A 25012-nucleotide genomic window follows, 5' to 3' on the forward strand; every position below is an offset into this window, starting at 1 on the left:
ACTTGCCATCAACTTCTCTATTTTCTTCCCTGTTGGGAAAGGCAATCGTGTGCAGCTTCCTGCCCTTGCACAATCACGTGAGAATGGGCCTGGAACACTTCCTTACTGAGAGATAAGAGCACTACAGCCTGTGCGGGGCTTATCTCCATGAGCGGGAATATCTTGTCCTACTGCAGACTCAACGTGTACTCCTTTGTTCTGCTTAAGCTCATGTGTCAATGGCCCTCATACACACCCAGCTTTCTGCCTTTCAGACCCCATGGCGGAGAGGGAGGGTCCTTCCACTGCAGCACAAAGTGGGGCACTTGCAGTCACATCACCTGTGTTCACGGTGGAGCGGATCTACTGCCCTTGTAGGGCTGATGCATTGCAAGGGGCTGAACCTCCTGCACTGTCTCCTCTTGGTGTAAATAAACACTGTGCCACCTGAGCCTGATGTGTGTGTTGTCTGTCCTCAGTGACCTTGAGTCATGCACTGGTCTCTTCCCTGGGAGGCACGTATCTGCCTTTTGACCTTGGCTGCACAGCCTGGACACCCAGCGAATGGTGAAACAATCTCCGTGTTTTGCACCTTTTACTGTGGCAGCCAGTGCCTCCAATTCCTGAGCTTTGCTGGGACTTTGTAGGGCATTAGCTGTTTCTCCTCAGCAGAGTCATGCATGCTTAACCACTGGGATATGTTCTGAGAAATGCATCGTTAGGTGACTTCATTGTTGTGTGAACATCGTAGAATGCACTTACACAAACCTAAATGGTATAGCTTGCTACACACCTATGCTATATGGTGTAGTCTATTGCTCCTAGACTACAAAGCTGTACAGCATGTTACTGTACTGAACGTTGTAGGCAGTTGTAACACAAATGGTAAGAATTTGTGGTATCTAAACAAACTTAAATATAGAAAACAGTAAAATCACAGTATAAAAGATAGAAAATGGAATGTGTATATACGGCACTTACCATGAATGGAGCTTGCAGGACTGGAGGCTGCTGTGGGTGAGTGGGGAGTGAACGTGAATGGCTAGGACATTACTGTATACTTTTATACAACTGGCAGCACAGTAGGTTCGTTTACACCAGCCAGCGTCACCATAATCTCGCGAGTAATGTGTCACACTACAATGTTACAATGGCTATGACCTCCTTAGGTGATAGAACACTTTCAGCTCCATTATATAGAATCTTCCGGGACCACGCTGTACATACGGCCCATTGTTGACCGTTATGTGGGGCGTGACTGGCTTCCCTTCTGTAGACACTCACCACTGTACTTCTCCCAGTGTTGGTCTCATTGTTCTTGGCTCTGCCGTGTCAACTGCCATCTTCTTGACTGCCACTTTCATATATTTTGATTCAAGGTTACAGGTATTTGGTCTTTTTTCCAAGATTCTATTTGTTATTACTATTGTACTATTGTGTCCTCAGCACCAACCACAGTATCTGGCACATAGTAGGGACTCAAACAGCTGGTTTCTTTTTTCTGAGACAGGTTTCACTCTGTTGCCCAGGCTGGAGTACAGTGGCATGAACACGGCTCACTGCAGCCTTGACCTCCTGGGTTCAAGGGATTCTCTCACCTCAGCCTCCCAAGTAGTTGGGACCACAGGTGTGTGCCACTGTGCCCCACTAATTAAAAAAAAAGTTTTTTGGAGAGATGGGGCCTCACCCTGTTGCCCAGGCTGGTCTCGAACTTCTGGGCTCAAGGAATCTTCCTGCCTTGGCCTCCCAAAGTGCTGGGATTACAGGTGTGAGCCACCATGCCCAGTCTCAACTATCTGTTTTATGAGAGGAAGAATTTCTTAGGACCTACTGTAATTTGGGGCCAATCTTTTTCTGAGAATTTCCGCAATGTTCATGGTTGTGATAGGGATTAAAGATATAGCAGGGATGGCCATCTGGGGGAAACTAGAGGAATTCAGGTAAGATGATGGTGGTTACCACTTCCGATTTGTCAGACCAGAGACAATTCATTATCTTGAGTGCTGTACATTTCCATCCTTGGATTGTTTTTATTCTTCTATCACTTCAGCTTCATTCTCCTCCAAGCTCATATTTCCAGAAATAAGTTACAGCCTCCACACCTGGGCATCAGCTGGTTGCACTTCTTCTTTGTGGTCCACTTGAGTGTGACTCTTCCATGTGTTATTTTGCAAGGGTTATCAAAATTTAGGTCATTTGGGAGAAATGGCATTTGCCATGAATTAGAAGGAAGAAGCTCATAAAACAGTTATAATTTATCAGAGAACTCTTCCCTGACTCACTCTACCCTTGTTGGGTCCTTTTATTAAGATATTCTCAAATCTTACGTATGCTTCCTGTGCAGCACTTGTTAGAACTTGTCACACAGGTTTTCAAAATATCTTTTGGTGGCTTTCATTAGACATTAAGTTTCTTGAGGTCAGGGACCATGTCTGTCTTTTTTGCTATGTTTCCAGCACTCAGCACAGTACTCAGAACACAAAGTTGCTCAGTGGCTATCTGCTGAATCAATGAGTGTGGGAGCAAAGCCCAGGCTGCTCAAATGTATGTGCTGATGGCATTTATGTGCAGGTAAATAGCTCTTATCCACAGCTTACCTGATTCTACTGTCCAAGCATCAGCACCCTATGACTAAATAAGCAATCAGATGTATTTTATGGGGACTAATTTTCTGAAGTTGGCTCAGGAGGGAAAAAATGGAGACCTGACATGAAATTAATTTATAAATCAGTTTATTTACAGATTTTATCTTTCTTAAAGTACATTTCAGTTAACAAATCTATTTACACAGGTATACATGGGAATTCATCCCAGTTATTTTACAGATCGTACTTACAAACCACACCCTTAAGTGTTCGGTGCAAAATTGCACTGGATGTGACTATTGGCTGAAAATGGCCTGATGACCAGGCTATTTACACGCACACAGTAAACGGGTTTATTTTTTCATGTCTGCACAGTACAGTACACACAAGGAGGCTGAACCTCCCAGAGAATGCTTTGCAATGTGTTTGCCAAGAAGGCTTTGCAAAGTCCAGAAGGAAAAGCTATTAAACATAGGTTAATTAAAATGACAGTACCTCCTTTACATCAGTTTACATTTTTTCTTCACATTTTTATAATACAAAGATATTTTATTGAATTGCTGCACAACCAGTTGAAGATGATTTGTAAACATGTAAATTCCTACAATTTGCATTAAATGTCATTGTAGTTTCTATAATTTGCTCTTTGAATTAATGTTTTATTCACTAGTATTCTTAAGGTAGTAAAAGGAAGATGTAAGTTTGTATTTCTTGCAGAAAAGTTATGAGTCTCTAATGCTGTGCTACAGAAATTCTTTTGCGAGTACACACTTTATTCAAGTATTGCAAAAAGCTAAGGCCACTTTTTTTTCAAGACAAGAAAGTGAACAGAATTGTTTTTATCAATAGGCCACAACACTCTTATGAGCAATGAAATCTCTTTTGAAAGATAATTTCTCAGAGACCTGTAGTCACAGAAGGAATTTTCTTTTCTTTTAGGTAAAAGAAAAAGAAATTACCTTCCTTATTAACTACGTTTGAGCTCTCCCCACTTTTCCCTATGGTAAAAATTCCTGTGTAGACCTGAAGAGGGAATCTATACCCTGTACTTGTTTAACCCAGAGTTAACTACCCTGGATAGCACAAATTGTTTCGGACTCAGAAGTAAATCTGAAGCCTGTATGTTGGTTTACTGCTAAATTCTGATAGTGCTATTCTAAAAGATATTACTGCTGATGCAAAGATATTTTTCTTAGAGGAATTATGAAGGAAGAGTGAAAGAGGATGAGGGTGTAGGGAGAAGGAACAAAGATTAGAAAGAGGGAATATTTAGGTTCTTGATTAAGAGGCAGAGCTGATTTAAAAGATACCAATATGGAACGAGTGGCTGGGTATCCACATCTATCTTTCTTAATCCTAAGAATAAAGCCATTTCAATTAGATCCAAATAGTTAATAAGAAATCTGCTAATTATGGATTCTTTTTTTTTTTTTTTTTGCTACCAAACTACAGATAACCATTTCTAGAAAAGAATAAGACTGATCCATTTCTGCCTCTCATGTGGAGCCTAGGATTCTTCAGATAGTAAAGACAGTTGGAGTCTGTCAGGACAGCTACTGCCACATTCTTGGCAGCATTTCTTACCAGATTGCTGATTCCATGACTTGTATTTTTTTTTCTTTTTCTGGAGTCATAATTTCAGAAAGAGTAAAGATAAACTTTCTTATTAAAAACTGGTTTTAGGTCCAAATAATGAAGATGTAGAAAAACAACCTACAGTCCCATTATACCATTTTGAAATTCATTTATAAAAAATTTACAGCAGCTGTAAAGTTTCTGTATCGTAAGGACAACGTGATCCTACAAACAGCCAAAGGATGTAGACAAGATGTTTTTCTGTCTTCCAAATAACACAAACTGAAAAGAAAAGCCTTTGCTTTTCCTTGGCCACATAAAACTAGTATTTCCACACTACTGGTTAATAACCCCAAGAAACCTTTGCTTCTCTTAGTCAATTTGCTCATTATGGCTACAAGACTACAGCTCAACATCACAAGCCCAGAAGAAATGCTGGTAAGACATCAATCTGAGCATTTCCCGAGACCCAATCACAACATTTCAGTGCTTTCCTTATTTGTCAAGAGCTATCATACCAGTCATTGTGCAAAATGCAAATATTCCAATGATTATTTCAGTACATTTCTTAAACGACAAGATGAAACCCAAGAGGAATGGGAGTGTGCATAGTGAAATATTTAAGATGCAAAGGCAAGTTTGGAGGGAAGATGCAGAAATAAACGAACGTGCACACTTAAAGATTATACCATCTTTGGGGTTTTTCTAATATACTTTGAAGCTACAACATTCCAGGATATTTGTAAATATGAATCCAGTAGATGTCTTGTATCATGCTTCTAACCAGGACCTTCAATATTAAGGCATTTACATTCACGCCTAAGAGTATCCACATTCTTCTAGATTACTTGAAGAGGGACAGGACTGATGAACAGAAACCAGTCAAGAAGGCAGGGTACTGAGGTCCCAGGAGAGCATCTCTTATGCTCTAATGTAGCAGCTGGAGTCTATAGATTTTTTTTCAGATGCAGGTAATAGTTGTGAGAAGCAATGCTGCAAGAGAGGCAGAGTTAAATTGTACAGTGTTTTTAAATCATTTTATCCCACTGCTGCTACTGCAGGTGATCTGGAAAAGCCCATCTTCGTTTCACTGAATTAAAATGACTTCTTCAATATGTGTATTGGTTTGTTAAAACCACAGGTTCCTGTGCAAAGACTATGAACCATAGAAGCTTCAAGATGGAGGTTTAACTATTACAAGATGAATCTTTCACTTCTGAATAGGGACACACATTTTCAACTTAATAATTTATCTTAAAATAAATTAAAAAATGTTCCATAGCGCAAAACAAGCACACAAACAATAGACAATATCTTTTTGTCTTTGGTGCACACACTCATTTCCTAAATCATTCAAGTAACAGCATCTCTGACTTCTTGGGGAAAGATGGGAGTTGAAGGTTTGCAGGCCAAAATGAATTATTTCCACTTTGCCATGCCTGGATGCCTGAGATGGTCCTGAGTATCTGTGATTCTGGGAGCAGCTGGTAGAGATTCAGAACGAGTAAGAAAAGTGCAGGAGTAAACCAAGGGGTAAAAGAACCAGCCCTGCATTGGTCCTTTGAGCCCAGTCTTCAGTAGGGGCATTTCTTTGTTTTCATGCCCACACAGAGAACACTAAACATAATGCAGAGGTTTAAAATTCTTTAGATGGTGCTCAGAAAGCAAGGCTACCACTTATTCCTGTTAGCCTGACAGTCCACTTGGTGCTGCTCAACTACAATAATGGAAGAAAATGGTCTTCAAAAAGAAATGAAATAAACTCCAGAATGTGAAGTTGGCAGACATTATTAAGCTTGCCTATTTTAGAAGTGGTTAAGGGTTTAATACTGTTTAGAGACTATAATGTCCATTTATGACTTCCATGGTATAGACCAGAATTACATTTCAAAAGTGATGTGATGCATTTATCTATACCTCTCTCACTTGACTTCAGACTCAAAGAAGTGATACCCTAGTCTAAACTCAGAGGTAAGTCAGGTGTTTCTGGCCCTCTGAGACCTAGTAGGGGTGTTAGCAAAAGGTGTAGGATTACACTGTGCAACCCTGCCCACTGAAAATAACCCATTAATCCAGTGGATAGTCTCGAAAGGCAAAGGCTGTAATACCAGGTGTACCACATTGTCCTATGAACTCCATACTGGTAGTCTTTAAGAATAAGTACAAGGTCCAGAAGCACTCTTGCTATGATGGCAATGGGTGTACATCAGGAGGCAGAAAGGCCCAGGACTCACATTAGCACTCAGCGTTCGATTTATTTGCAAGATGTCACACAAGTAGCATTCTCCCCTGCTTTTCACTGATCTGATTCAGAACATCAATAGTATCTTTGATCAGGGTCTCAAAGATCCCGTCGGCTAGCTGCATTTTCACACACAACTCATCCTCATCATAGTTCACCCACTGTGCCTCCTCCTCATGGAGCTCCTGAACCTAGGATTTAGAAGACAGTAAGGTTAGAAAATTCCTGTCATACAAAAGCTAGAAAATATAATTGCTGACTTTGTAGTCCTATCCATAGGAATACAGCCCAAGGAAATAAACCAGAGAAAAAAGATAATTCATATGATATCAATACCCCTTTTAAAATTGCAAAAAGTTGAAAAAACCTCAATTGCCAAATATCAAAATGACTTCAAAAATAACATTTGACAATATTCGAGTATTTCATATATATTAAAGATTACCAGTACGTTGTCAATGTCAATGTAAGGGAATATGTATTCCATAAGGAATTCCATAACATAAGAGAATAAGGAATTTAATGGGAGGAAAACACAAAATATTAGACAGAAATGTTCCTCTACTTACAATGGAGTTATGTCCAATAAATTCGCAGTAAATTGAAAATATCATTAAGTCAAAAATGCAGTGAATACACCTAACTTACTGAACATATAGCTTAGCCTAGTCCATCTGAAACATGCTCAGAGCATGTATATTGGTCTACAGTCGGGCAGAATCATCTGCATCACAGTCCACAGGAGAGTATCGGTGTTTACCCTCATGATGGTGTGGCTGACTGCAAGCTGTGGCTCACTGCTGCTGCCCCCATACCACTTATCACTGGCCCAGGAAAAGATCCAAATTCAAAAATCGAAGTACTGTTTCTACTGAATGTGTGTTGCTTTCATACCATCGTGATGTTGAAAAACAGTAAGTCGAACCCTCATTAAGTAGGGGACATCTGTATATGGATTTACAATTATAAAATGCATATATCGAAAGACAATACTGAATGTGACTCTGGGGTATTATAATAAATGAATAACACTTGTTATAAATAAATTTAACCTTAGGGTATTTTTCAAATGTAATATTGCTGAAGTTTATTTTAAAGTCACTGTTATATTAATACAATACTATTTTTGCATTTTAGGATTCTTATTAGGTAAATAAAAACTAATCAAGTAGAAATAACCTCCCCAGATTTATTGCTTGTTTATAATACATGGGAAAAAAACCTACTTTATTCTAAAAGAAACGCATTAGATTGGCTGGGTGCGGTGGCTCACGCCTGTAATCCTAGCACTTCAGGAGGCCTAGGCGGGTGGATCACCTGAGGTCAGAAGTTGGAGATCAGCCTGGCCAACATGGCGAAACCCCATCTCTACTAAAAATACAAAATCTGCCAGGCATGGTGGCACGCGCCTGTAGTCCCAGCTACTAGGGAGGCTGAGGCAGGAGAATCGCTTGAACCCAGGGGGCGGAGGTTGCAGTGGGCCAAGATTGCGCCACTTCACTGTAGCCTGGGCGACAGAGTGAAACTCTGTCTAAAAAACAAACAAACAAACAAACAAAACACATTAGATTTGCTATACAAAATGACATTGTGAATGGGATGGAGGCCAGATAAGGAAGTGAACCCTGATCTCAAGTTACAAATTCAGCAAAGTTAATTGCAGTGACAGGGGTCTCTAACTAGAAGTCTTACTTGGCAAAAAAGCCAAGTGACAACATGCTCCTGGCTTGCCCTGATCATAGTTTCATCTTTAAAAAAGCAGAGAAAGTGGGCCGAGCGCGGTGGCTCAAGCCTGTAATCCTAGCACTTTGGGAGGTGGAGGCGGGTGGATCACGAGGTCAGGAGTTCAAGACCACCCTGACCAATGTGGTGAAACCCTGTTTCTACTAAAAATACAAAAATTAGCCGGGTGTGGTTGTGTGCACCTGTAATCGCAGCTACTCAGAGAGGCTGAGGCAGGAGAATCGCTTGAACCCGGGAGGCGGAGGTTGCAGTGAGCCAAGATTGCGCCACTGCACTCCAGCCTAGGCGACAGAGTGACTCCATCTCAAAAAAAAAAAAAAAAGAGAAAGTGAAGAGGGGAACTTGTACTCTGGTTTGCCTTATAAGGAAACGAGAAGACCCTAGCAAAAAAGAGACTACATCATCCTGAAGCTTGAGAGAGTAAGAGAGGGGAAGAACAGTATTGTCCAACATATATCCCTTGGCTGGAGTTGACAAATATGTAACAGGGTGGCTGCCACATTCTTTCTCTTTTAGAAAGGTTGTTTGGAGGATATGTAAACATTTATTCCTCTGTTCCCTAATGTACCACCAAAAAGGGTTCTATGGCCAAATAAAGTTTTGGAGAACTCCCTCTGGGAGAGTTACATTGTACTTAAGCCTATGAGACAGAAGCCCACCAGTAAAGAAACTTGTTTAACTCAGCGTTTCCCATATTTATTTGACCACAGAATCATGGGTATCTATGAAATACTTGTCAACCTACCATGGAATTGGTGTTCCTCTCTTATGAAGGATGCTATAATAAACAGCCTAATATAAGACTTCTTGAACTTGTGCTGAGGGATGGTCTAGGTGTGTGCACAAAAAATTTCACATCCCCAATGAATTTGTTATTCAAAGTTGCGCAGCTTTCCTTTCTATAACAGTTCTTTTAGTCCCCCACCCCGCCCCACTTTTTTTTTGAGACAGGGTCTCACTCTGTCACCCAGGCTGGAGTGCAGTGGCGCGATCTCAGCTCACTGTAACCTCCACCTCCCGGGCTCAAGCTATCTAGCCTGCCTTGGCCTTCCAAAGTGCTGGGATTACAGGCATGAGCCATGCTTCCCAGCCTCTCTTGGCCTGTAATATTAAATCTGTTCTTTGAGCAATTTCCTCCACAATAACAAAATTTAGGAAACGCTAAGGAAATCTTTTGTGCACTTGCAGTAGAAATATATGCTCATGACATTTTTTATTCTCTCTCTCGGTGTAACCTCAATGCAGCCCCCACTGAAATGTAAGATTTCAGTGTTGGCAAAAGCTTTGTTCCCACTTAAGAACAGGAACTATTTCTCTGTCAGTCAGTAAGAACATGAACTTTTCCATTTCTCTTTGGCCTTTAGAGCTCAGAGCCCAATTTGGATCTTCAACTATAACAACTGGGGGATCTCATAGCCTGCAAATTTGCCTCTATTTTTTTTCCTTCTGATCTTCAGAGTCTATTATATTCTATGACTCATTTCCCCGATCCTGCTCCTGAAGATATATGTATGTATATGTAAAAATTAATACATTTAAAATATAAACAGCTTAATTAATTACATCTAAAAGACTGACAGTTTTTTGTTTTGTTTTGTTTTTTTGGGAGCGGAGGAGGGGACAGGGTATTAGGCTGGTGGAATAGAGAAATGTAGTAAATAGAATGTGGCCCAATTTCAGCAAGCAGATGCCAGGGTCTTTCACTGTATCCTTGTGAACAAGTTGGGAAAAAAGAGACAGGTTAGGTGGATTTACACTTGTTTGAGACGGGAGTCTCGCTCTGTCACCCAGGCTGGAGTGCAGTGGTGCCATCTCGGCTCACTGCAACCTCCACCTCCCGGGTTCAAGTGATCCTCCTGCCTCAGTCTCCCGAGTAGCTGGGATTACAGGCATGCGCCACTATGCCCGGCTAATTTTTGTATTTTCAGAGAGATGGGGTTTCGCCATGTTGGCCAGGCTGCTCTCAAACTCCTGACCTCAGGTGATCCATCTGCCCCGGCCTCCCAAAGTGCTAGGATTAGGTGAGCCACCGTGCCTGGCTAATTTACACTTTTTTGATTAAAGGACAGCTCTCAACCTGGAAGGGAGTTTCTGCCTCAAAGACTCGGAGTTTTTCCTCTGTGCTCCCATTCTATCTTCTTCATATTCCATTACAGCAATTATCATGCTAAATTATATACTGTGTATCTGTTTTCCCACTAGGCTGTGAGCTCTTAAAGGGCCGTTTCTTTTTATTTATGATTCCCTCATGACTAGGACAGTGCAAATAGAAGGTGCTATATAAATATATGGCATATAGAATAGATAAGTTTTGTGAATGCTGAAAGGCTGTCTTTAGCTCTACTTCATTGTTTTTAGCAATGACCTAGATGAAGGCAGGTACATCAATTTTAGAAATGACACGAAGCTGGGAAATATAATAATTATGTTCAAAGAAAGAATCAAGAAATGTGGTGGTAGCCTGGAACAATGGGCCACATTTAACAAGATGAAGGAATAAATAAGGTTCTGTAATAGGGTCCAAAAAAATCACTACAAAAGCACAGGTTGAGCACAGGTTGGTCTTGGGGTTTTCCTCAGCTCCTGTAAGTACTATAAGTAAGATACAGGTAAAAAAAAAAAAAAAATCATAAACTGTACTAATCAAAATGTACTATCTAGAAAAAAATAGGTTGAATGACTACTAATTAAATAATACACGAGGCTGGTCATGGTGATGCATCCCTATAATCCTAGTGCTTTGGAAGACCGAGGCAGGAGGATCCCTTGAGCCCAGGAGTCCAAGGCTGCAGTGAGCTACCATCATGCCACTGCACTCCAGCCTGGGTGACAGAACAAGACCTTATATCTAAAAACAAAAACAAAACCATGAAACATTATAAGGCTAACTCTGAGCACTGTATTTAAAGAGGGACACTGACAGAGCTACAGTTGATGTTGAAGGGACTCAAAACTATATCAGACAACAGGAGACAATACTAATGTTTTATAAGGAGAAAAGACTCGGGTCAAACATGATAGCTATTTCAAAAGGGTGTAGAAAAAATTAAAGTTGTTACGTAAAGCCCCAAAGCTGTAGAAGCAAATTGTAATTAATTGTGTGAAAGCCAACTTAGGCTTAATATGAGAAAGACGTAGAGACAGGAGGAACTCAGGAGTGCTGAGTGTCCTTCTCATCAGCTCCCAGGCTATAAAGGAGACTCAATCATTAGCTAGGTGGTCCTACTACAAGATTTGTCATCTTAGGTGCAATTCTACCTACAGTACGGAGATTTTTCAAGGCTACTGTACATAAAGGTTATACAAACGGTGCTCTAATTACTTGCTACTCATTCCACAGCATCTATACTTTGAGAATGTACTGCTAAAAATAGCTCAAATTCTTAGCTAACCTAAGATATAAATTAATCAATGCCTTTGTGAAAGAAAAAGGAGGAGTGAATGAGAACTAGAGGTGAAAGAAAGATTTCTCATTTGGCTAACAGAGGCCTTTATGTCTAAAAAATTATTTGCATTTTATTCACCTCAAATAATGCCTGAAGACACAAATATAGTTAGATTGATCAGGGACATCCTCAGCCCAAGCAACAACTAAAATATACATTTTCTTAAATTGGAAGAAGCAACTGTTTATTATGAAATGTTTAGTAAGATAGTTTATCATGTTACAAATGTTTTAAAAGGGGGTAATTAAGATTTTGATAAAAGAATCACCACAATCAAGTGGGATTTATTGCATACACAATCAATAAATATGATACACCACATTAACAAAATGAAGGCTAAAAATCAGAGGATCATTTAAATAAATGCAGAAAAAGCCTTTGATACCCTTTCATGATAAAAACTCTCAACAGATTGGTATAGAGGAAATAATACCTCAGTAGAAAGGCCATATATGACAAACCCAGAGCTAACATAATTCTCAGAAGTTGTTTTGAACATGTGAAATTTGAGATGTCTAATAGACATCCAAATGGAGATACTGAGTAGGCAAATGGCTATATGCATCTGGAGTCAAGCAAGAGTCCTAGGCTGGAGATATGAATTTGGGAGTGGTGAACATACAGATCGTAGTCAAAGCCATGAGACTGAGAAGGAGTGTAGACAAATAAAGAAGAGGTCCATGGGCGGATTCCAGGAGCATGCCAACGTTTCAAGGTGAGGATGAACCAACAAAGGAGACCAAGGAGCAGCAGCCAGTGAGGGAGCAGAAAGCCAGGTTTCAAGGAAAAGGGAGGGATCAACTGTGTTGAATGCTGCTGATGGGTCAAGTAACACAGGAACTGAGATTTACCACTGGGTTTATTAATCCAAGCAGATTTGGTGGCATGGATGAGGTAAAAGCTTGACTGGAGTTTGGTTTCATGAAAGACAGATTAGGGAGTGTAAAAATGGACATATTAAAGGAGTTTTATTGTAAAGGGAAAATTGGAGGGGGAAGTGATGACAAAAGAGTTATTTTAGCTTTAAAGAAATATGCAGTTGGTATGCTAATGGAAAAGATTCAGTAGAGAAAATGTATAATGCAGGGGAGGTGACGGCCTATGCTTATTATTAGTCCACGTGCTTTTGCCTTCAAGAATGCTGTATCAGGTGGCGGATTAAAACTGCTACACCTGAAATAGCTTTAAGTGCAAGGAAAAAATTACTGTGAATCAATGAAAATAATTATATTAATAATATCTAATATTTTTGAGAGCTCCTTAGACGCCACTTAATACATATTAGATCTTGGTTAATCATCCCAACTCTACGAGGTTGCTACTTTAAAGAGCGGGAGACTGAGAAAGAGAGGTGAGAGAACTCACCCAAAATCACATTGTTAATAAGTGGTAAAGACAAGACTGGACACTTACAAGCTGTTTGATTCCAGAGACCTTGCTCTTAACTGCTTATGCCATTCTCTCCATTTATAAAAGAATCCCCATGAGAGAACTTTGGGGTTTATTACATGCAAAAATACTGAAGGAGGCTCAGGAAGATTCAGAAACTTTTAAAACTAGAGATCCTAAGCAAAATTCCCAATAGTCAAAACTCTAGAAAAACAATAAAAAAAATCCATTTTATAGGAAAAGACGACTTCATTTTATCTATAGTATTGGGCTGTCCAAAATATTAACCACTGTCTTCTCCTGCTCTTTTGAACTACAATATCCAAATATTAATTATAGATAAAATTTGAAAAACTCTTGGAATATATCAAAAAACAACAAAAAACAACTCTACAAGAAAACTACAGCTGTCAAGAATCAGTTCCAGCAGAAATGGTAAAGATAATGCCAAAAAAGTCCTCATATAAATATGTAGATGTATTAGATAAAATATAACAAAAATATTTGTATATTTAAAATATATATATTTGTGTATATTTAAAATATATATTTGTATATATTTTGTATATATTTTAAAATATATATTTGTATATATTTTAAAATATATATTTGTATATATTTTAAAATACATATTTGTATATATTTTGTATATATTTTAAAATATATATTTGTATATATTTTGTATATATTTTAAAACATATATTTGTATATATTTTGTATATATTTTAAAACATATATTTGTATATAAAATATAAATTTGTATATTTAAAAATATAACAAAAGAAATTCTGAGAAAGGAGGGAAAATCCTAAGTAACAAATAGTGATTTAAAAGAGAGGCAAGCGCTATGACTACCTAAGGGAGGAGTTACGAGCCATGGAAAGAGAATTAAGGCCAAAGATGTCTAAAGAAGTTCCATAGAGAATTGGGAAAGCTGGAAGAAGCAATCTTTTAAAAGACAATCGCTGAGAATTTTCCAGAACTGAGTAAAGATATGAATCTATAGATTCAATAAGCACAAGGAGTCTAAAGCAGAATAAAAACAAATCCACATTTAGACATATCCAGAAAAATTACAAAATACACGCACACACACACACAATCTTAAATGGAAAACAGAAAAGACCAATTCCCCATAAAGAACTGTCAGATTTCTCAAAAGCAACAAGAGAGGTCAGAATGATATAAAAGTTAAAAAAGAAATTACTTAAGCAGATAGGGTAAGGAAGTCCTTGGTAAGGTTTTCCTTTTAATGAAAAGCAGCCCCCAAATCATTTTTTTTTTCTAACGAAGAGCAGCCTGTAAAATCAAGCTGCAGACACAGACAAACAAGCTGGAAGCTTGCACAAGCGAATGCCGGCAATTGTGCCAATAGAAAAAACTACCTGTGGAATAGGCCTGTTCAAAATGGCAGCTCCATCTTCTCTTCTCTTTGCCACAGGCACAGTAAGGAGCAGGCAAGATGGCACTGGCCAAGTAGAAAATCTATTTGCATAATAAGATTAGGGTGGGGTGACCAGCCTTCCCCACACACCAGTAAACATCACACCTGGTGGAACCAATCTGTGGGCCCTATGTAAATCAGATACCACCTCTTAAAGCCTGCCTATAAAATCTGCTGCGGTCCACCGCTTTTCCTTTTCCGGAACACCTCTCTTTCATAAAAGAGAGAGCTGCTCTCCTCTCTCATTTCTTCTGCCTATTAAACTTTCCACTCCTTAACCCACTTCATGTATGTGTGTCTGTGTCGTTAATTTTCTCAGCTCGAGACGACGAACCCTGGGTATTCACCGCAGACAATGATGCTGCTTCAAAATTACAATGAGATATCTTCAAACTGCTTAAGTAAAAAGAGCTATCAACTTAAAATTCTATATACAGCTAAAATATAACTCAAAAGTAAGAGCTGAAATAAAGACATTTTAAAGACTGAGAGTTTACATTAAAGGCCTGAAGTTAATGAAATACTAAGTGTGTACTTTAGGTAGATGCAACCGAGCTCAGAATGAAGGAAAAGGATGCAGAAACAATGCACCTATATTATTTTCTATTCTTTTTTATACTTTAAAAATATTTCATAATTAAACATGTAAAAGACTTAGAAAAATAACCAATAATGGGTGAAAAGTGTAACAAAATCATAGAGCAAAATAAGCTCATTCTTTTAGTAAAAACTTAAAACATGGCTAATAATTCCCATAGCCCTTGTTACAGTCTTGTTAAAATGTGGGGGGTTGGCCAGGTGCGGTGGCTCCCGCCTGTAATCCCAGCACTTTGGGAGGCCGAGACAGGTGGATCACCTGAGGTCAGGAGCTTGAGACCAGCCTGGCCAACATGGTGAAACCCCGTCTCTACTAAAAATACAAAAATTAGCCAGGCATGGTGGCATGCGCCTGTAATCCCAGCTACTCCGGAGACTGAGACAGGAGAATCGCTTGAACGCGGGAGGCGGAGGTTGTAGTCAGCCGAGGTGGTGCCACTGCACTCCAGCCTGGGTAACAAAGCGAGACTCTGTCTCAAAAAAAAAAAAAAAAAAAAAAATGTCAAGGGTGTTAGGCCTCAGTGGCAGGCCCGCCCTCCTTTCACTCTAATGTTCCCCTACCTTTCTGACTGTGGGTCTTAAGGCCCTCCCATGAGAGGGTCCTACCCAATACCTCGGGGGAAGGAATGCTGATGTCATGAAGCTTTCAGAAAAACCCAAGAGGAAAGAGTTCAGGGAGCTTCTGGATAGCTAAACCTGGAGGTTCCTGGAGGGTGGCAGCCCAGGGAAGGCATGGAAGTTCTGTGCCCCTTTCCCATACTCCACCCTATGCGTCTCTGTATCCTTTGCAATATCCTTCCTAATAAACCAGTAAACCTAAGTAAGTGTTTACTGAGTTCTGTGAGCTACTCCATCAAATTAATTAAACCCAAAGGTGGATCTTGGGAGCCCCAACTTGAAGCTAGTCCATCAGAAGTTCTGGAGGCCTGGACTTGCAACTGGTATGTGTGTGTGGAGGGGGCAGGGGCAGTCTTGGGGACTGAGCACTCACTCTGTGGGATGTGACACTATATCTGGGTAGGGAGTATCAGAACTGATTCAGAGGATACCCAGCTGGTGTCCACTGCTTGGTGTGTGGGGGAAAAGTCCACACACATATGGTCACAGAAGTTTTCTTGTGTGGTGATGATTGTTGTAATGTGAGAGTAGAGGAAGTGGTTTGAGAAAACTTTTACGTGTTATTAAAAAAATTGTTTTAAATCTCAATCCCCCTAAAATGTAAAAACATTAGAATCTGCAAATACAAGGTTTACCAAATCTAATTACGGGAGAGGAGACTAGTTCATTTAGCATTTCTTGTTAATAATTAGCTCAAGAAGCTGACAGTATCATTTTGTTAAAAAAAAAAAATTAAGAAGAACGAGCTCATGCAAAAAGTTATATAGGTCAGGTCTCTCTGTAGGAAGCTAAAAAATATTTTACAACCAGCAAAGGGGATAGTCACATAATATATACTTTATTATTATTGTTTACCAGTTGCTAAATTGCTTCAATTCTTATGCACAGTACTCCCCTCACCCAAGCTATAATAACCTTACCCCTGCAAAAGAAACATTTTGTTTAGTATTTGAGAATTTCTGATAACTGTTAGAGAGATGTCTGCTTAACTGACCCTGTTTGGCACCTACTGGAAGCCTCTGCTGTCAGGGTACTGATATGGTTTGGCTGTGTCCCCACCTAAATCTCAACTTGAATTGTATCTCCCAGAATTCCCACGTGTGTGGGAGGGACCCAGGGGGAGGTAATTGTATCATGGGAGTCTTTCCCATGCTATTCTCGTGATAGCAATTAAGTCTCACAAGATCTGATGGGTTTATCAGGGGTTTCCACTTTTGCTTCCTCCTCATTTTCTCTTACTGCTGCCATGTATTCATCTTTAAGATCTGAGCTCAAATGTCACTTCCTCAGAGAAGCCTGCCTTGACCATCCTCATTATATCAGCTTTCTGTGGTTTTAACAGCTCCCTATTCTTCCATTTTTATGCTTAACTTACACACTTGTGTGTAAACGATATATTAATGGCTGGTTTCTGCCTTCAAACTGGAAATCTATGAAGGTGGGGTCTGTGTCTGTTTTGCTTACTATTGTTAACATCAGTCCTTAATTAGCACAATTTTTGACTCAATGTATATACAGAGGTGATTTATAGGGGATATCATCAATTTAGCTGATAGGTTAGATGAATGCCTCTTAATATGCTTTTTTCTTTAATTCCTAAGAAGTAAAGGAAGTAACAACTTGGAAATTAATAACAATTCAGACTTTAAAACATGATAGAAATAGGAGAACAAATTCACTTTCTTGAGATGTGAAGATCTATGAAGAATTAGTTGATTAAAATCTTGTCTCTTATTTTACTGGGCAAGTCACTTAACATCTTTGAATCTAAATTTCCTCATTTGTAAAACAAAGAATAACATTAGTCCTTCCTACCTCATGTAATTATTGTGAGGATCAAATAAGGCATAAGACCCTGGGCGCGGTGGCTCATGCCTGTAATCCCAGCACTTTGGGAAGCCAAGGCAGGCGGATCACTTGTGGTCAGGAGTTTGAGACCAGCCTGGCCAACATGGCGAAATCCCATCTCTACTAAAAATACAAAAATTAGCTGGACGTGGTTGCAGGTGCCTGTAATCCCAGCTACTCGGGAGGTTGAGGCATGAGAATCACTTGAACCTGGGAGGCAGAGGCTGCAGTGAGCAGAGATTGTGCCACTGCACTCCAGCCAGGGTGACAGAGCGAGACTGTGTCTCAAAAAAAAAAAAAAAAAAAAAAAAAAAATCAAATAAGGCATAAGAATGATAAACTATAAAATACTAAGCAAATGTTATCTAGTACAGTTATTACTGAGTAAATGAAACACTAGAGAGGTACATACATGAGAACGGTGATAAATTTAAGTATTACACTTTTTTTCATTATATAAATGTCAATATAGATAAAAGGTCCAGAATTAAAATGTTTAGAGTGAAACCTGAATTTTTCTTTTTTTCTTTTTTGATAAACACTTTCCTAATGTTACAGAAATATATTGCAAAACCAAATAAATCCTATCCAGGGAATGCTCTGGATAATGATAATAGTGATGATGATGAGGTAACAGCTATTATTTACTGAGTTGTATATGAGGAACTATTCTAAGTGCTTTACACATATACTTATTTAATTTTCTTAATAATTTTATCAGGTAAGTACTATTATTGTTACCTTCACTTTGCACAAAAATGTTAGATAAATTTGTCCAAGATTACACATCAAGAGATTTAAACATGGGCAGTCAGGCTCCAGAGTCCACACTGGTCTCTTTTCAATTCACTACCCTAAACTTTGCTTCCATTTGAGTAAATTTCTCAAGTTCTACATAAAATACTATTGATCAAGTTAAATGTTCATCTACTGAGTACAAAAGAAAATAGTTAACAAAACTGAGGGGTAGAAATGCAGCAAGTAAAGGCTTTAAGATTTTAATACCATAGACTTAAGAATAAGTCTATCCCTTTTCCTTTTAGAATCTAACTGCATTCTGAGTTTAAAAGATATGGTCAAAATAAAAACAGTTTGGTTGTATACACTGACCAGGATATGATCCACTCGGTCTCTTTTCTTTCTTCCAAATTTCATCATTTTCTGCCAATCTGTTTTGTGGTTTGGCTCCTTTTTAAGACTGAACAACTTGAGTACTTCACTTGCTATGAAGCTCTGTGGAAATAAGACAAATACATGAAACACAAACAACAGAAATTCCTGAGTTTCATGTGTTTACAATGCAGTAAACAGATTCATGATAAGAATATAATATTTACAATAAAATTATCATACAAATTTCTTCCACTTACAGTTCCACATAGCAATTTGAAGGGAAAAGCATTCCAAACGCTGAGACTTTATTCACTTACGCAACATATAAAAGTAAAACCTAGCTGGGCACGGTGACTCACGTCTGTAATCCCAGCACTCTCTGAAGCCAAGGCAGGAGAATCACTTGAGCCCAGGAGTTTGAGACCAGCCTGAGCAACATAGTGAGAGACCTCATCTCTACAAAAAATATATAAAATTAGCTGGGCATGGTGGTACATGACTGTAGTTCTGGCTACTCAGGAGGGTGAGGTGGGAGAACTGATTGAGCCCAGGAGGTCCAGACTGCAGTGAGCTGAGATTGCACCACTGCACTCCAGCCTAGGTGACAAAGCGAGATCTTATCTAAAAATAACAACAACAACAACAACAAAGTAAAACCCACTGATTAATCTGCAAAGAAAAATCACTTTAGAGTTTACTTAAGAACTACCATGCTGGGTGCGGTGGCTCATGCCTGTAATCCCAGCACTTTGAAAGGCCAAGGCGGCAGATCACCTGAGGTCGGGAGTTCGAGACCAGCCTGACCAACATGGAGAAACCCTGTCTCTACTAAAAATACAAAATTAGCTGGGTGAGGTAGTGCATGCCTGTAATCCCAGCTACTCAGGAGGCTGAGGCAGGAGAATCACTTGAATCCAGGAGGCGGAGGTTGCAGTGGGCTGAGATCACGCCATTGTACTCCAGCCTGGGCAACAAGAGTGAAACTCCACCTCAAGAAAAACAAAGAAAAAACAACAACAAAACTACCATTAGCTAACTTCAAGCTGGCAAAACTACTAAAGAAAGCATAAAATAAATCTCTGAATTGGAAAAATCTCAAAGAAATTTTTGGGGACAATGTAATGTGAGAAAAGCAAAAGACTTTGGGATAGTTTATTTTGAAGCACCAAAACTCAAATATGTTAAATTTAAAAATATCAACACTTCAGTATGAGAAGCATAATAATTTTACTACTAACAATATTTGAACTATCACCCTTAAAAACTTTACAAAATGTTATGTCAATATTAAAATTAGTGGGCATTTATTGTATGCTATATTGATGCATGTAGTTTGATTGTTGGTATATATTATATATCTTGTCTTATCTCAACTTAATGTTATTAATAATTTATTTTGTTACTTTTATGGTTGTTCTGTTAAAAAAACAATGTTCTTAACAGGGGAAGGCACACATTTATGAATCAGAATCACCTGGAAAGATTCTCAAAGTACCAATGTGCCCGGAAATTCCATCACTCCCTACCTGTTCACAGACACACATAGCATTCAAGCATTTTCAATTGTGAAAGGGTAGAAGGAATGGAGTATACAAAGTGTTTTTAAAAAGCTAGTTACTTTAAGCCAGGGGCTGGCCAATTTTTTCTGTAAAAAATCAAACTGTAAATATTTTAGGCTTTGTGGGCCATGTGGTCTTTGTCACAACTATTCAATTCCACTGTTGTAGTTACATGTAGTTGTAACATGTAAACAACTAGGTATGGCTGTGTTCCAACAAAACTTTATTTATAAAAACATACAGGGGCCTGGATTTGGCTCATGGGCCATAGTTTGCCAACCCCTGAGGTAAGCATACATCCCATCTCATAAGTATCTGTTGGTGTTCTATAAGTATAAAATATTTTTAAAGGCTTTCTGTGATCAAATAAGTTTGGGAAATACAAGTTTAAAGCTTTGCTACTCAGCATGGTCCTGGGACCAGCAGGACCAGCAGGACCAGCATGACTTGAGAGCTTGTTGGAAATGCAGAATTTCAGGTCCTACTCCAGACCTACTAAATCAGAATCTCCATTTCAACAAGATCCTCAGATCATTCACATGCACATTAAAAGTTGAGAATCACTGCTCTGGAAATATAACCTTTGCCGTAAAGAAACATGTGACTAGGCAGAGCAGATTGCCACCAATGTGACTTTAAAGTTCACAGTCCTTGTAGCTTCTGGACAAAGGTTTACAAAGGTTTCTTAGATAACAAAATAAATATTTTTACGTATCACATTACTATCCTACATAGTTCAAAACCACATTACCAATTTGAAACCTCCAAAGTCAAAGATAAAGAAGTTAACACCTATGTGTCCAGGGCTGGCATATTGAAAAGACATATATATGACACGTATTCATATGTACTTTTAGAACATTATACCTATCTCTAAAACCCCCAAAACTTACCTAAAACTCCTATTAGTTGCAATAATTTATCTCCCTAGGTATTTCCTAATTTTTCTTAAATATTATAATTATGTATATAGAGAAAATGACTCGTAAAAGAATTTTTTTTTTTTTTGCACAAACTTGAGGATTCAGCCCTTTCACTCATTCCAGTCCCTCCACTGTTCATGGATTCAGTAAGTCAACAAATCTTTATTGAATACCCACTATGGAACAGGTCCTGAAGACACAAAGGTTAATCATACAGAAGAGCACCTGCTTTTATAACATTTACAGATATGTGTAAATGAACAGCAAGTCAAAAAAGAAGACACTTTATAGTTTGCAGTTTACCTTGATTTCATCAAGGTTATTTGGATTTTTCACTCGTCGGAAATAACTAGAGTTGATTCTACATGGCTTCATCCAGACAGGTTGATTTAAGTTGGGATCCTCAGCAAATATTTCCTCAAAAATCTCTTTTGTTAAATCAAAAACCGCCTTGATAGAGAAAAACAAAACAAAACAAAACAAAATGGCTAAGAATCCAAATTTCAGACAATGGGAGAAAAGTTTAAAAACTAAAATTATTCTTTTATTTCACCTACCTGTTTGTAGACCCTTTTACTAGTGCTTTCTATATCTAGACCTTTACTGGCACAGCCAAGCAGTTTTGTAGGAATACTGATGCTATGAAGATCGTGGCCTAATTCTTTCCATTTCCAAAGTTCTTCTGCTGCATTATGTACAAAAATCTCTACTTCTTCTGCAGTATGGGGGACTGCCAATAATGTTTCACATGGTTGTTGGGTTACTCTTTTAGGTTCTGCCATTAGAGGTACAATGGTTTCTTCTGCCTTATTTTTTTGGATCTTGTGAGAAGAGCTCAAACCAAAGTCTTCATCAAACCAGTCTTGATCATCTCCTAACGCACTCAGGAACTCCCGGCTGAGTTCAAGTTCAGCAAGTCTCTTAGCAAGTTCTTCCTGCCCACTGGCACCAAATACTGGGCTCTCCTATAGAAATGGAACCATTCAAACAGAGCACCATTTAGGGACCTCATATCATTTTTTTTTAAATAAAGACAGAGTAAATGCATTATTTATATATCTAATATTTCCCTATAAGTAAGCAGAATAAAAAACAATATGGTGGCTACTAATAAACAATCTAAGAAAAAGTTATCCTGTTCCCTCAATTCTACTTATATAAACCTTGCATATAACTGAATTTTTATAAAATGTTTATTGATTAGGGCTCTCCCCGCTTTTTGTATTATCATTATTCTGTTTCTAAAGAACTGTCTGTCTATGGGATATGGAAATGGGATATAAAATTTCTCACCTCTGGTGACCATCTGGCTCAAGTTACTCAAAGTCATTACTTTTGCTCAACTGTCCATGGGCAACATAAACAAGCTGATGGTCTGAGTGCATGTCATAGTGGATCTATTTCATTTTACCAGAATCAACATCACAACTGCTAACCTCTGCAGGCCAACCATGACTGAGTAGATATGTAAACAATTTCACAGGCAAAAAAGAATTGGGTGGTGAGCCACTGGAAAGCTCCATGGAACGAATTTGTTCAGTGAATCTGGAAGGAGATGTAATCTGTGGACAGTACAGGGGTTGTCAACTCAGCAGTTTAAATGGATGTTTTAGTTCCCCAAAACCTGCCAGTGCTTGTGACAACCCTATATTGACTACTCATGACATAATAGAGGACAATTACACTTCAGCCAGGAAAAACAGCTACAAGGCCTTTAAAAACCAGTACAGTGATCCTTCTCTAATAAACAACATGTCAAGGGAAAAAAAACCTATCAGGAGTCACAGAAGTAAAATGTACTATATAGGCAAGGTAAGTTGCCTTGTTAAAAGTGTCAAAAGGTATACTGATACTTTTTCTAGACGAAATACTCACCGGTCTGGGACACATATCTGGAGAGGAAATCTCTTCTTTTTCATCTTCCAATTCAGAACTTAAGAAGCAACCTGAAATACTTGGCGACTGTTCCTCAACATTTTGGGATAGGTCTTGGGGTGTTACTTTCTTTTGGTCATCACCAAGAAGCTCCTGATTGCTAAGCTGGATTTTCTCATCCCTGGTTTTTTTGATTTGTTGTAGTTGATTGACTGTGTCCTTTACAAAGACTTTTAGTAAACTGTCTGTCAGTAAGCTGATTTTTTCCAGTTGTTGTTTTGACTTTTTTTCCTCATTTAGTGATGACTTCAGTTGGGCTTCCAGTTGGTTTTTTTCTCTTGTTAAAAGATCCAGAAGTGGTGTAGGAAGCTTTCCTGAAGCTTCAGCATATAGGTTGTCTTCCTCTTCTGTAAACTGCTGTTGCTTCTGCAATTCTTCGGAAAAGGTATTGTCTAAAGTGTCATCTTCTGCAGCGATGGAAACCTTTTCTGTGGCATCAGAAATGAGGTCTTTGTTTTCCTTTGAAGAAATCTGTGAATCCACTGAAGACTGCTGGTGAACATGGGCTTCAAGTACCCCAGAAATGTCCTGTACATTGTCTGTTTCTATTTTAAGGCTTCTACTTCTATTAACTGAGGCTTCTATATCATTCACACTAGGTAGGGATTTCTCATAAAAATATTCACTGACATCCTTTTCTCTGTCTTTTGGACCCTCTGTATCATTTTGCTCTTGATTATTGCACTGATATCGTTCATCTGAGTAACAGTCTTCATCTTCATTAATGTCTACATAGTCATCAAAGTTTTCTGGAATGTGAGATATTTTTTGAGGAGGAGCAAAAATACCATGCTTTTCTTTGCACTTAAAATATGCAATGCCACCATATGTTCCATTGTTATTTCCTTCAGGTTTATCTAACTCCACTCCGGCCCAAAATCCTTTAGCAAAACTAGTCTCACCTTTGAATCGAAGAATTCCTGGCTGAACATTTCCAATCAACACCCTATCACCAATGTGGAAATCAAATAACTCGTCTGCAGTAGGAACTGAAGCCAAGGAAGGGGATTCAGTAACTTGCTGTTCATGCTCCACATCACTGCGCTCCTTACTTTTCATCAGCTCAGTAGGGGACTTGAGTTCCAACAGCCTGTCAGAATGAACATTGCTATGGATAGAAAGGCTTTTCTCACTTAGGCACTCACTGATTTCCTCATTACTACCAAAGCTAGTGGCTCCACTTGTAGAGCTCCTCATTGGCTGTGGCTTATCTCTGCAAGACTGAGAGTCTTTCCTGAGTGACAGCAAAGATGACACCTCAAAATCATCTTTGTACAATTCAGCTGAAATTTCTTTCTTGAAAGAAGACACTTCAAAATCTTCAGAGTATGGTATCTCTTTAGGAGCAAAAAGATGTTCTGACCAAGACAAATCTTTTTCCTTTGTGTTCTTTTGTTCGTGAATGTTTTTTCCTGATTGGATGTTTGGACTATGATTCATATCTTGATCTGACTGTCTCTCTTTCAACATTTCCTCACTTTTATGGAGATTTTCAATAGCTAATCCAACTAGGTCTTTCTGAACATTTTCAGAATCTAAAGGAAGATCTTTCTTTGAAAGAATTTCAGATGAATCTCCCTGTTCTAGGACTAATTTCAGTAAGACATCAGATTTATCTTCTTTAGAAAAGGCATCTTCAATCTTACTCTTCTTCAATTTTGTATACTCTATTTCTTTTATTTCTGATTTTTTACTAGATTCTCCAACCTTGCCATCTGACATATCAAGAATTCTACTAGTGGCATTTAATTCTTTGAGAAGATGTAATGCAGGTACATTTTCTAGAGAATCTCCAGATTCTTCTCTGATTTTCCTTGATGATCTGAGAACTGGAGATGGGGTCAGAAAATCTTCTGTTCGACTGTCCCATTCATTTACTCTCTTTGCATATGCAGATAAAGACCTTTCTGATACTGATCTCTCAGAACCAGACAGTGAAGCATCTTAAAGAAAAAACAAATCACCACATCAAAATTATTTAATCACTATCTTTCAATTTTGTGAACCAAAGTTTAG

General features: G+C 38.6%; 1 protein-coding gene across 6 annotated transcripts in view; it reads right to left on the reverse strand.

The window, feature by feature from the left end:
* Positions 1-2694: 2694 nt before the first annotated feature.
* CEP350 (centrosomal protein 350) overlaps positions 2695-25012 on the reverse strand; it is a 165773-nt gene continuing 143455 nt past the window's right edge. For 5 of the 6 annotated variants that reach the window (XM_055110972.2, XM_055110960.2, XM_034941717.3 and 2 more), the window contains 5 exons: positions 22937-24939; positions 21619-22026; positions 21365-21511; positions 18577-18699; positions 2695-6572 (listed from right to left, as the gene is read on the reverse strand). In XM_055110972.2, the coding sequence (XP_054966947.2) occupies positions 6408-6572; positions 18577-18699; positions 21365-21511; positions 21619-22026; positions 22937-24939 (2846 nt within the window). In that variant the 3' untranslated portion in view covers positions 2695-6407. The remainder of the gene's footprint in view (positions 6573-18576; positions 18700-21364; positions 21512-21618; positions 22027-22936; positions 24940-25012) is intronic. The other variant, XM_034941709.3, reaches the window with a different exon arrangement.

This window comes from Pan paniscus, chromosome 1 (assembly GCF_029289425.2).
Source record: "Pan paniscus chromosome 1, NHGRI_mPanPan1-v2.0_pri, whole genome shotgun sequence".
Lineage (NCBI taxonomy): Eukaryota > Metazoa > Chordata > Mammalia > Primates > Hominidae > Pan > Pan paniscus.